The sequence below is a fragment of the Asparagus officinalis genome, unplaced genomic scaffold (assembly GCF_001876935.1).
Source record: "Asparagus officinalis unplaced genomic scaffold, Aspof.V1 AsparagusV1_Un525, whole genome shotgun sequence".
Taxonomy (NCBI): Eukaryota; Viridiplantae; Streptophyta; class Magnoliopsida; order Asparagales; family Asparagaceae; genus Asparagus; species Asparagus officinalis.
The window spans coordinates 5,487-18,767 of record NW_017972789.1 but is presented as its reverse complement, the minus strand read 5'-3'; the positions used below and the strand labels follow the sequence as shown (position 1 = coordinate 18,767).

The 13,281-nt window shown below is 41.8% G+C and overlaps 1 protein-coding gene across 1 annotated transcript; it reads right to left on the bottom strand.

The window, feature by feature from the left end:
* Positions 1 to 205: 205 nt before the first annotated feature.
* On the bottom strand, positions 206 to 1,203 carry LOC109827902. Its single transcript, XM_020394928.1, has 2 exons — positions 1,054 to 1,203; positions 206 to 439 (listed from the first exon to the last, which is right to left on the bottom strand). The coding sequence occupies exons 1-2, from the start codon at positions 1,201 to 1,203 to the stop codon at positions 206 to 208; spliced, it is 384 nt and encodes a 127-aa protein (XP_020250517.1).
* Positions 1,204 to 13,281: the final 12,078 nt, after the last annotated feature.

Here is a 13,281-nt window from a genome sequence, read left to right as displayed (position 1 = left end):
TCCACAAAGCTTGACCTTTAATAGCCTTTTGTGGCATAAATTACATGTCATATTGTGATAGGAGGATCGCCCATTTCGCTAGACGACAATTCAAAGAAGATGGTTTCGTCATGAGCACCCTCAAAGGATTTACTTTGGAAATAACATGGATTGTTTGTCCAACCAAATAGTGTCGCATATTCTGAATAGCAAACACTAAGGCAAGTCACTCCTTTTTCACTAGATTGTACCAATGTTCGGCGCCAATCATGGTTCTGCTAAGGTAGTAGATTGCTTGCTCATGTCCTTGGTCATTATTCTGAGCTAATAAAGCTCTAAGAGAATGATCCATGGCTCTCACGTATTCCAGGAAAGGTTTCTCTGATATCGGGGCCACAAGAACAGGTGGTTGAGTGAGATATCTTTTAATCTCCTCAAATGCCTTTTGGCAATCTCTATCCTAAACGAATAAAACTCCTTTCTTCATCAGCTTGGTGAAGGGCTGATAGCGTCCTGAGAGGTTCGATATAAATCTCCGAATGTATGCCAATCTGCCTTGCAGGTCTCTGAGCTCTTTGATATTTCTCGATGGTGGCATTTCTTGGATAGCACGAATCTATTCTGGATCAAGAGAAATCCATATGGATGTAACTATGAATCCAAGGAAGTTGTCGGTAGACACTCCCACGAACAATTAGTTGGATTCATCTTTAGTTGATGTGCTCGCATGATGTCAAACATCGTCTTCAGATCTGCCATATGATCACCTCTATTTTGGCTTTTTACTGCGATATCGTTCACATAACATTCCATCTTTTTGCGTAGATGTTCGTGGAAGATTGTATTTATGGCACACTGATAGGTTGCATCAGCATTATTTAATCCGAAGGGAATTACTATATAACAATATACCCCTAAGGGTGTTCTGAAAGAAGTATGCCTTTCGTCTTTAGGGTACATTTTAATCTGGTTATATCCTAAAAACCTGTCCATAAAAGACATCCTCTCATACCCACAAGTATTGTTGATCATAACATCTGTAGTAGGGAGTGGAAACTCATCTTTCGGACATACAGCATTAAAGTCACGAAAGTCAATACAGATTCGGACCTTGCCATTTTTCTTGGGCACGGGAATGATATTAGCAACCCAGTCAGAGTGTTGTTCCTCTCTGATAAAGCCTGAGTCAATAAACTTTTTGACTTCCGACTTAATTGCTTCCATGATCTCTGAACGGAACCGGCGTTGTTGTTATTTAAGGGGTTTCACATCCGGATCAATGTTAAGATGATGCATGGCTACTTTGGGATCAAGACCAGGCATGTCTTCATAATTCCAAGAGAAGACATCTATATAGTCTCTGATGAGAGATACGAGATCTTTTTTTTCTGGTGGTGATAAGCTCTCGCTTATGAAGTTTGGCTTAGGATCAGATTCATCCCCCATGTTGACCTGGATCACCTTATCTTCAGTGGGCGGTTCATGCTGTTCGAAATGCATAACCCATAAGATGTTAAGGCGTTTGATCCAAGGGTCGTTGGTTGATTCGATTAATCCTTGGTCATCCTCTGTATCATTGACTGGATGACTAACTAAAGCCATGTTCATGGACATGCTTTTAAATATTGCTCAAACACTTACATCGGATTCCCATGAGAATGTTCTGAATGAATGGTCTTGACACAGGCAGTTGCCGGTCTCGTCTACTGAAAGAGGAGGAGTTGAGACATAACCTAACCCTCTTTTAGTTTTATGAAAATAATCAAGAGGTTTTCCTTCTAGAGTGAAAATTCGAATCGGCGCTCGTCTTTATTTCCCAAAATTTAAACATTCCTATTTACCAAAGTCATAACACATCCTTTACATCAATTTGATCAAGTTAGGTTCATGATAATGGAATTGAGGGACTCCTCGGTCTTCCTCTGAACACTCTCGCTTGATCAACTTTTGCCATTTCATTTTGGACGGGACCATAGAGAAAGCCTCCTGCACATCCTCCATTTCTTTGAATGCAGCGAAGGATGATTTTAGAGGCAAAGTGAGGGAAGCCTCGATGTGCAATATGTGCCATGAATCAGTACCCGCATCTGTATCAATCTCTATTTGTTCATATTCAGAGGATACATCAGACAAGTATACCAAATTGAAATCTTCATTAATATACCACTCGCCTTCACTCGGTACATTGTTATTATCTTTATTCTGACCCATTACATCAAATTTCAACTCTCATGGACAATCTTCCTCAAGATTAGGCTCGATGTCAGCTTCGTTGCCACTGTCAGTGGCCTTATTCGATTGCCCAAGCTCTTAGGAATCTAAATAAAAGATCGAGTCGGTGTGAAAGTACTCCACTCCCCTGAAGGGTTGCTTCTCAGCAATCAGAGTTCTAACTTCTCCCTCCTCATCAGCATATTTAATGGCCTGATGAAGAGTAGATGGGACAATACGATTCACATGAATCCAAGGTCGTCCTAGCAACAAATTATAAGACGTGTCCGCATCTATGATGTAACAAGTCACTTCGGACTTGAGATCTCTGATTTGGCACCTAAGTTTGATTTTACCTAAGCGTCGTATACTTTTGGCATTGAAGCCGAAGATGGTTGTCTGAGTGGAGCTCAACCGGTGCAGAGGAATCCCTAGAACTTGCATGACTCGATATGGAATGATACTTAGTGCTAAGCCTCGATCAACTTGTACACGACTGATCTTAGAAGAACTGATATACCCCGTATAATATAGAAGTCTATCATGCTTGTGTTTAATCTTTATATCTTCCTGAGTGAATGATATGCATGGTAGACTTCTTCCGGCTTGTAGACACTTTACACAAGATTGTCCCTTAGAAGTTTCTAGAACTGGAGCAACTTGAGTAATAAAGTTATCCATGTCTGTTAAAGCTTCAATTAGAGCTTCTATTGTGATATTGGACAATCATAGGAGCTCGTACACGGTGATCCTCGTAGGGATGTTAGCCAATTGCGCCAAGACGTTGAATCTGAAGGGAGTGTTCGATCCTCCAATTTTCTGTTGAAGAAGATTCTAGCTAAAGCGAAGCTCTTTCTATTTCCCTTTATCAGTTGTCTTCTTAGGAGCAGAAGAACGAGCTTTAGGAGCAGAACCCCCAGTCTCCTGGGCTCGTTCTTCTGCTCCATGAGCATCTTGGCTATAGTTTTTCAACTAAGTTTTCCATGATCGGGTGCCAAGGTTATCTCATTGGTCTGCCGCAAGAACGATCCACTCTTCTTTCGAGTCCATGAGAGGTTTGAGATGATCATCATCCTTATTTATAGAGGGGCTAATCATATTAGATGACTTTGTCTTACCTCTCTTCTTCTTCATTGATGCACTTGTCCACTGTTGGTCTTCAATTAAGTCAGGATGGACCCACATGATTTCTCCTTTTCGAGTAGTGAGGGGTACCAATAATTTATCTTTCTGACCATGTGGGTCAGCATTATTCATATGTATTTCTCCCTTAGGGATGGAGACAACACCATCCGCTACTACTACAGGAGAAAAATCTCTGAACTGTACCGATATAAAATTGGTGAACACTGTCTTCTATTCTGGATTTAGCTTGAGTACATTAGCATTGACCAGGTGTTGCAGAATATCCTTAAAGATATAACATCTCTTTGTTGGATGTTCTAGCATTCTGTGATATCGACAGTAGTTAGGATCATCTACTTTCCCTGCTTCTTCAGGTTTCTTTACTTTGGGAAGTTTCAGCTTGTTGTTTTTCCAAAGTAGCTGGAATAGGGTGTCCACATGTTCCTCCTTGAAGGAGTACTGCTTGGGCGCCCTCTATTGATTCGATGCCTTGCTCTGCTTCGCAGGTGGTGCTCGAGTGCTGGTATCAACGGCCAGATTCTCCTTTCCCTTGAACCTAGGAGCATTACCTTGGTTGTGTTGTGCTTGTAGCTTTGTCTTATTAGCTTCTTCAGCTTTGACTCGGGCAACAATTTCTTCTTCTTGTTCACCCTGTGAGACCAACTGTTTCTAGGAGTGATATTCTACTACTCCTATTTGAGCCAGGAGATGGGTCTGCAAGTGGTGCCTGTAAGTTTCTACCAAGGTAGATTGTGTCATACATGATGGACATCGTAGGGCCATGCTTCGGAACCTCTCCACAAAGGTCTTTATAGATTCTCCCTTCCTCTATTTAGTGGTGAGTAGGGTTGGGATAGAGACCTCTGAATCATCCTCAAAAAACCTGGCTAAGAAAAGCCTTTCTAGATCTACTCGTTTTTTAATAGACCCAGCAAGCAACCTTATGAACCATTCAAAGGCAACCCCCTTAAGGGTACCGATGAATAAACGTGTCAATATGGCATCATTTGCTACCACATCTCCAATTTGTGACTGAAAATAATAGATGTGTTGGTTCGACGATCCGGTGCCATTAAAAGCCTGTAGAGATAGGGCCTTGAATTTTGGAGGATAGGAAGCTGTGTCCCATTCTGTGGGATAAGGCCACACTACTCCACCATCTTAGAGCTCGTTCCTATTAGCAATTGCGTTGAGACAAACTTCCAATTCCTCCATCTTGGCCGACTGAGAATTATGCTCATTTTCACCCTCTTTCTCTTCTTCAGAGGTTGATTTTATACTATGAGCTTCATGGTCCGAATTCACATTCACTTTATCCTTCCCTTTTTACGATTTCGTCTTTCAAGAGGATTCAGCTTTTTGGACCTTTTTTGCAACAAGCTAAGTCATCAGATCTCACAGTTGATTAAGAGTCTCTTGCTGAGCCTGAAGTATGGCGTGGTGTTCATCGACCCTCCTTACTAGGTCATCTGAGCTTTCTGTCACGTAAACAGGATTCACATGTGCCACAAAAGAACTCGAGGACTGAGATTCTGCGATGGCCGAGTGTTCCTCATCAGAAGTTGTTCTTCTAGCTAGTTGTTTATAATTAACAGGAGGAATAGCTCCCGTCCGAGTGCGAGTGTGTCGGTATATGCCTTCGAACTCATCACAAATTTCTTTGACGGTTAGCGAGCAGCTAGTCTCAAAATCATTAGAGCTAATAGCTGAGGCTTTTCCTCTACTGATCACATTGATAGTGACCTCGGGATATTCGATTTCTAAAGCTTTCTTCTTATGGTGACGTCGTTGCTTGGCAGGTCGGGCGACGTTTGTCAACCGGTCGAATATCAATCACCGAGGTATAGATGCGCAACACTGACATTCTGAGAAGACCGTAGAAATAAGCCGCTCATATTGACATGAGTGGGCTTCTTGTTTCACTAGTCTTTCTATCGAAAGAAACTCCCTTAAGTCATATACCTGGGGACATCCTTTCACAGAACGCGAGGTTAGATATGGAACCCCTTGCCCATCAGTGGGAGGGACTGGTTCTTGTTGAACATAAACCTTGAATCCATGTTGATCTATTTTTACACGATGGATCATGTCACATTCTGAAGCAAGAACACGAGGGTCATGTTCTGTTTGCCAAACGTTAGACCGAAGTCTATGTTTTGTTGGTGAAACGCACTCTTGTTGGCTGCATTTTTGTTAGTTAATGTAGCCCTGATGTCTATGTTTTGGATCCTGAATGCATTCCCGAGATCTGTGTTTCGGATCTTGATCGCATTCCTAAGCGTTGCGTTCTATTTTAGAAATGCTTTCCTGAGGATTACATTTTGAAATTGAAACACATTCTTGAGAACTGCATTTGGGTGTTGAAACGCATCCCAAAGGACTGCATTATGCCTTTGAAATGTGCCCTTGAGGGCTATGTTTTAAATTGATTATTCGTGGCTCATACTTGGGCTCATCAATACAGCGCTCAAGTTGAGGTCCACAAACACGGAGTTCGTGTTGATTGAGAGATCGACTCTCTCGGAGATAGGCTCGTTGCAGTGATCTTCTCCTCCATCGAGCAACATTCTTCTTGGCCTGCCTCAAGGCTTTTGTAGTGATATCATCTATGTTAATGGAGCTTGTCACCGCACTGGGCCTCTTTTGACCCGATACACGTCTCTTTGATGTAGTTGTGAAATCTTCGACTCGTTTGACAAGCCTAGTAGAGTCCGAGCCCACTCCGTCAGAGGAGGGGCTATCCGAGCCATGTAGATCAAAAGGGAGGGCCTTCTTTGACGGTTCAACAATAGTTTTGGTCTTTTTAGAGACCACACGGACCCTGCATATAGCCTTAGGGCTAAGGGATCCAGATGAAAGTACTTCTATTTTTTGTGATAGAATCTATGTGTTATTTGATAAAGTTGTAATCTTTTATTTTTTTATTGTGTAAGAAGATCTTATAAAAAGATCAACTTTTCTATTTTTTAAACTTGTAATCGATAAATGATTGTAACAGGTTTAATGACAACAAAAAAGCCAACTTTTGACCCAAACACGCTGGCGACCACAGTAGGAGCCAACAGCTTCTCTACCGAAGCTGTCGTGCCGCAACCACGGATCCGGATCCCGATTGACGAAGAGGTCGAGTGCGAATTTGACCAGGCCAAGTTTGAGAAGTATTTGTCATCCTCTTCCTTTAGATTCTCCGCCCTTCGTAAACGCAGGAAGATCAACGTCCCTCCCGCCTCTAATGAAGTCAGAGTTACAGATCTGAACTCCTCATCAATCAAGGAGTTGAGTATTGAAGGTGCACTTATTTTATCGAAGAGAGCTCGCTAAAGATAACGCCAATGCCTCGCGTGCCAATTCACCAAGACTTTGGAGCTGATAGACGGGATTCGCTATGAGTCAGATCTGAAATTCAGGAACCGCCAAGTGCCTCAACAATGGGTAAATGGCCCCTCCTCCAAACCAGCAATGAATGAATGGATCCAAGTCCAAAGGACCCATTCAACCTTGGGAAGGACATCCAAAAACACCGCGCACTCCTTACACATGCGCGGATTCTTGTGCAGAAGGCCCGAGAGTTGCAGAAGAAAGAAGTCACCAAGGAACCATCAAAACCCCACAAAATTTGGATTCTAAAGTCTGAAATTGTGTGAAAATTAAGTCAGGAGATAATAGGTAATTCCTGTACACGAGACAGCCTAAGCTGTCTCGCACCTGGCCGAGATAGCCAAAGCTATCTCGCACCAGGCCGAGACACCAACGACTATCTCGCACCTAGCCGAGACACCAATGGTTGTCTCGCCTAAAGAGCCAGCTCTACAACGCTTTCGTGTCTCCGACAGCCCCCATTCCTATTCCTATGGATCCCGTAGCTCCGATGAAGCCTCATGATAGTGTGGATCCCTCCCAATCCAAAATAACCATGGCAAATTCTATTTACCCTTTACGCAAGGATCGAGGCAAGGCTCAGGTTGAACAACGCTTGGGTCCAATAAATTAACCCCAAGAAACTTGTCAAGCTGGGGGTCACGCACGCCCTCGTAACAACTTTGAGCCTTCTCATAATGGGAAAACTCATGTAACCGACCGCCTCGGATTGTAAGTCATTGTCCAAGAACCTATTGAGGCCCCGCGCTCACGAAAGCATGGCTCTAAACATCTGACTCTTGAGAAAGACAACAAAGCATTAAAACCTTAGAAGGAAACGTGTTCGTCTAATGACAACAACATTATACCTAGGAAGACTTGCCAGCACACGATAGGTTGCTCCGGTAATCATACCGATGAGTTGTGCTATCGAGCTAGGGGTACGAACGATCTCAAAAGAGAAATACTTGGGAAGCGGTATATCATTGTTCGTGTACCAAAATTATCAGGGCAGTATTATCAGCGTGTAGCTACCCCAAGGCCGCTCTACAGAGGGTCTCAATATTCCAAAGGCTTTCCTCTGAAGTGTCAAAAAAATAAGCCAAAGCGTTTTCGCAAGAAAGGATCAACCGTTCAAGAGGACGAACTCCCAGAGGTAACCATCAATGTGGTCGACAAGGGAAAGTCTGTGATTGCCGCAAATGGCTCGAATCCTAATTTTTCTCTAAGAAGAGAAGTTAGTTCGAGAATAGCCTAACGAATATCTCGGCTCCAGCTAGAAGCCGTCAGACATAGCAACTACCTGAGAATCCATGAAGAAACCTATTTCGATGACGAACTCTCGGACTCTTGTTCTGCAATCACCTTCGACGACACAATGTTCGGCGTAGGACAAGCTCGGTAAGTGTTTATGATTAACACTGAGCAAATTACCAAAATTCTCGAGGATGCTCTACCCAAGCAGAAAGAAGCATTCAAAATTAAAATGGAAATGGCTATGCAGCAGATGAGGAAAATACATGACCAATAGATTAGGACTTTGTCTAATCAGATTGGCGAATCTAGTCGTCATAACAATACCTATTGGGCATGTGGCGATTCAGACATGGACGAACCCCTCGATGCAGATAACCCTCCCGTTGACCAAAGCATAGGGGGTAGCCCTACTAAATATAACGACGCCAGGGGCGGCCTCACCGATAATGAAGATGCCGAGGGTGGTCATGATGTTCCTCCTCGACATTAACCAAGGAAGGATATATGCAAGGATGAGAAGATGAAGGACCTCGAGGGAAAAATCGATGCCTTCATGTCCATTCAAAAAGTGAAAAAGACCAGCATTCCATGTCTCTATCCAAGAGAGTGGGAGTCAATCTTATATCTAGCAAAGTTTAACCTGATCAACTTTATGTCGTACGACGGGAAGGGTTCCCCCACTTAACACTTGCTTTATTTCAAATCTCACTTAGGAGTGATCTCTGGCAATGAGCCTTTGATGGTCCTGTCATTCGTTAGCACCCTTCATGGCCTTCCTTCGAGTGGTACCGCCGTCTCAAGCCTCTGTCTTAAGCATGGAAGCATCAACAGCTAGGACGATATGGAAAGCTTATTCCTCGGTAATTTCTTTGATGATAACACCAAGGTATCAATCAGGATGCTCTTTGAGAAGAAACAAGAAGACAAAGAGACAGTCGACAATTTCGTCAAGCGCTTCCGGAATAAAGAGATGAATTGCCGATATCCTCCAAACCTGTCATAATAATCTATCATAACAACCTATCCATTGATATCTTGGAAGTTATAGGAGTAGTACCATCTAAGACTTGGAAAGAGTTGAAGGTGAGCGGAGAGCAGGCCGAACGCTTCCTCGGAAGGAAGAAAGACGAGAGAAGCCAACCGACGACCAACCCTTTGAAATCAAACTTCACATCTTGTGGTAAGAGGAAGGCACCTACATTAGCTGTTGATATTAATCAGACGTCACAATAGTAACCTCGGAGACAGCAAAAGACTTCGGATCCAAAACTCCAAAAAGAGTACTCCTTCAAAGACGAAGATGTTCCGGCCATTTTTTAGTCCCTTCTTAAAAACAACAAGATCAAGCTGATACCTATCATAAATTAGGACAAAGCTAATAATACTTCGGATCTAAAGTACTGTGCGTTCCACATGAGAATCCTTCATCCCACTAAAGCTTGCTTCACTCTTAAAAATAGCATCCAAGTTTTGGTTGAAGCTGGCGTCATAGCGCTAGAATAAGCCAAATGAGAACGCCTCACTCCGATAAGTATAAGAGTATAAACTACTCCTTCCAACACTCTAACAAGTATAAGAGTATAAACTACTCCTTCCGATACTCCGATAAGTATAAGAGTATAAATTATTCCTTCCTACACTCCGACAAGTATAAGAGTATAAACTGCTCCTTCCGACACTCCAACAAGTATAAGAGTATAAACTGCTCCTTCCTACACTCCAATAAGTATAAGAGTATAAACTGCTTCTCTTTATCCTCCGATAAGTATAAGAGGTTAAACTACTTCTCCCATTCCTCCAACAGGTGCATGAGATTAAACTGCTTCCTGCATATTCTAATAGGTATACGAGTCTAAACTTTTTTCTACCTTTGACGAGAAGTTCCTAGAGAATTTTATACATAATATTCTTAAGGATAACTCGATCACGCAACTGAGTATAATGTTAGACCTAGTTTCGTAAAGAAAGCTGGGGGGTGGATGATTCATGTAATGAGAAGTTCCCAAAAGAAAGGGATAACCCAGTCACTACAAAGAAGCGATGAATAAGAAACTCCCATTTGGACTCTAAATGTCAAAAGGGTGAAACGTATCTCATCACCGAAATAAAATTCACTAAACTCCAAGCACTCTTTTGCTGAGACGAGATTTGATCACTTCGTTGGATCGATCTTCCCTCACAAAAACTCCCACTTGTGTTTGCTGATTCACAATCTTCCGCCACAAAATCCCTCACCGATCAAATTAATTAACGGTGGGTCCACTAAAATTCTTCCTGGTTTAATCCACACAAACTCTTGCTATGTTTGTGCACTCAACACTCCCATGTTTAGAGTCCAGATATATGCTTAGAATTTTAGTCTGCTAATCTTTGACAATTGTCAAACCCCTTCGTGTTAAATCCTTATCACTAGATGCTAAGAATCCCTACCGAGTGATTTGTACAAGTCAATACTCCCACTATGATTTGTACTCCCACTCCCACTGATTAATTTGGTCAAACCTTCCTACAATTAGGGCCATAACCAAAATCTCCTCTCGATTCCTTCCATAAATGAGAGGTTCACTTTCAAATCGAGCGATCAAATCTTCCTACAGTTAGGATCATCTCAAACCTCCCACTCTATCAAACCTTCCTACAGTTAGGGCCACAACCAAAATCTCCTCTCAATACCTTCCACGAATGAGAGATCCACTTTCAAATCGAGCGATCAAACCGTTCTATAGTTAGTGTCGTCTCAAACCTCCCACTTGGTCAAACCTTCCTATAGTCAGGGCTAAAAACGTAATTCACTCTCGATAAACAAGAAACACATCATTTAGTTTAGTAATCAAACCTTCTGACATTTAGGATTACCCGAATCTTTTTTATTTTTAGAGTGAAGATCTCACTCTTAGTTTCACCTTCCCGGATTCTTGAAGTGGAGATCCTACTTTAAGTTTCCTTTGCAACTGGAGAGAGAATATAAAATTCTTCATCTCCAGCATCGGGTTCGTCTTTTTCCCAAGAGAAGACACCACTTTTTTATATAACTCCCAAAATTCGTGTTTCATAAGCATGGGGAATTTTATCCCGAAACCTAAGTAGGGATAAGTTAACGCCTAACACACATTGCCGGTTTAGTCTTTTACCGAGTAAAGAAGACACCAGAATCCAAGTCTAGAGAATTTTATCCCGAAGCCTAAGTAGGGATAAGTCAACGCCTAACACATGTTGTCGATTAGTCTTTGACCGTAATAAAAGAACAAAAAGCCCACATATTCGACATTGTAATAGGTTGTTATTAATAACACCATAATCCGTGTCTTACACGTGCGAGAAATTTTATCCTGGATCCTAAAAAGGGATAAGTCAATGCCTAACATGTGTTGCCGGTTTAGTCTTTCACCGAGTAAAAAAGATACCAGAATCCAAATCTGGGGACTTTTTTTCTAAATCCTAAGAAGGGATAAGTCAGCGCCTAACACATATTATCGTGTAGTCTATTCTCGTAAGAAATATGAAGTCTACGTATTCAATATCGTAGCTCTAAAAGAATTAACTCTTTTAGTATAACGTTACACGCAGAACAAACTTAAACAATCTTTAAGCTAGCCCGACTCAAACGGTAGTCGGTAAAGGCTCATCAAACCCGTTGATGGCTGATGATTTACCAAAAATCATATAAGTCCGATAGTCATTGACACACCGGCTTTATTAGTTGGTCTCGTGACTTAAGAACCCAGGACAACATTAATTCTAGCCGAAGTCTCCATGAGGAACTTTGAAAGCATTTGCAATGATAGCCGTATCAGCTCCAATAGCTGATCCTACAATCAAAACTCCCCTGTGGTTAAGTAAATAACTAACGGGACGTAAAGGTGAAATCCATACATGCAGAAGAACCAAGCCTCAATAGTTGGCATTGCAGCCTCTATACTTGGGAATGTCACGCGTTGTAATGAAAGTCAACGTGTTATAATGATGGTCAACGCTGGTCAACGCGTAGCTGCAAGTCAATGCCGGTCAACGCATTGCAATGAAAGTTAACAACGATCAACACGTTACGATGAAAGTCAACGCCAGTCAATGTATTATGATGAAAGTCAATGCTAGTCAACACATTGCGATGAAGGTCAATGTGTCGACAATTTTCACCAAAACAAGTCTTCGATCAATTCCAAAGCAAAGGATAATCCTAAGGAGTTCGATCGCGATTCAGATGCGAATCCCCAACGAAGATAATCAGTTCATCATCGACTTAATAACATGAGCTAAGATCAGAAACTAATACATCAGTTTCAGTTCAAGACTTCGACAATGGTCAGACGATAAACACAGCACCGAAAAAATTTTAGCTATTCGACAAAAAACTGAATAGGCTAAAAATTAAAGAAGTCAAGAACTAAAGCTAATTATAGGTCTTTTTACACCGACTGAAGATTGGGCCTATTATATCTAAAGTATTCTAGACTCTTCTATAAAAAAACGAGACTGAAACACTTTGGAAGGGGTATCTATAGGCGTCAAAAATTACCTATGGGTTCCAGCACGCAGCTCGAGACGAAAAGAATATGATGAATGTTATTATTCACATCAAGGAGGATTATTTGATGTCATAGAGAAACTAACAAATGCACGAAGTGAGTTGATAGAACATACAAATCAACAGGATGGTACAATAACGAAGAAGCGACTTGACCTGGGGTTATGTTTCACCCACAAAGGAGTAAGCACCACTCGTGTCTCACTCATCCCATGGGTGTGTCACCTATGGGAGGTTGTAGAGCTCTTCGCAAGTTTTCTAACGCACCTTGAATCTTCCAAGGTCGGACAAGGGAGTTAGAGCCAAAACACTCGAGACAGTCCAGATTGTTTCGCACCTGCGAGACACAAATTGTGTCTCACACATTTTGGCCATGATACGATTCGAATCTGAAGAATATCAAAAGATAAAAGTTGTAGGTCTCTTTGTTAGATTTTCAACATATTGGTCAACTTTGTTAGCTTTCCAACACATTTTGAATCATCTCATTCCGAGTTCGTACGAAAGAGTTAAGACCAAAATACCAGAGATAGTCTAAGCTGTCTCAGACATGTGCGAGACAGTCGAAGTAACTCACACCCAAGTTAGCTCCCGACGTGTTTTCTGATAAGATTGGCTTCTTGAACTCCTTGGGGTTATCCACAAACATGTGGGGTTCTCCTTAAATGTGTAGAAGCTGTTACGTAACCGAAAACCCACCTAAACGGATAATAACAGTTGTTCTTTGACCCTATCCACAAACACGATATTCCTATCCACAAACATGGCATTTAAAGCCTATAAATATATCCCTAGCACCCTCATAAAAAATAGATCTGAAGGGAACT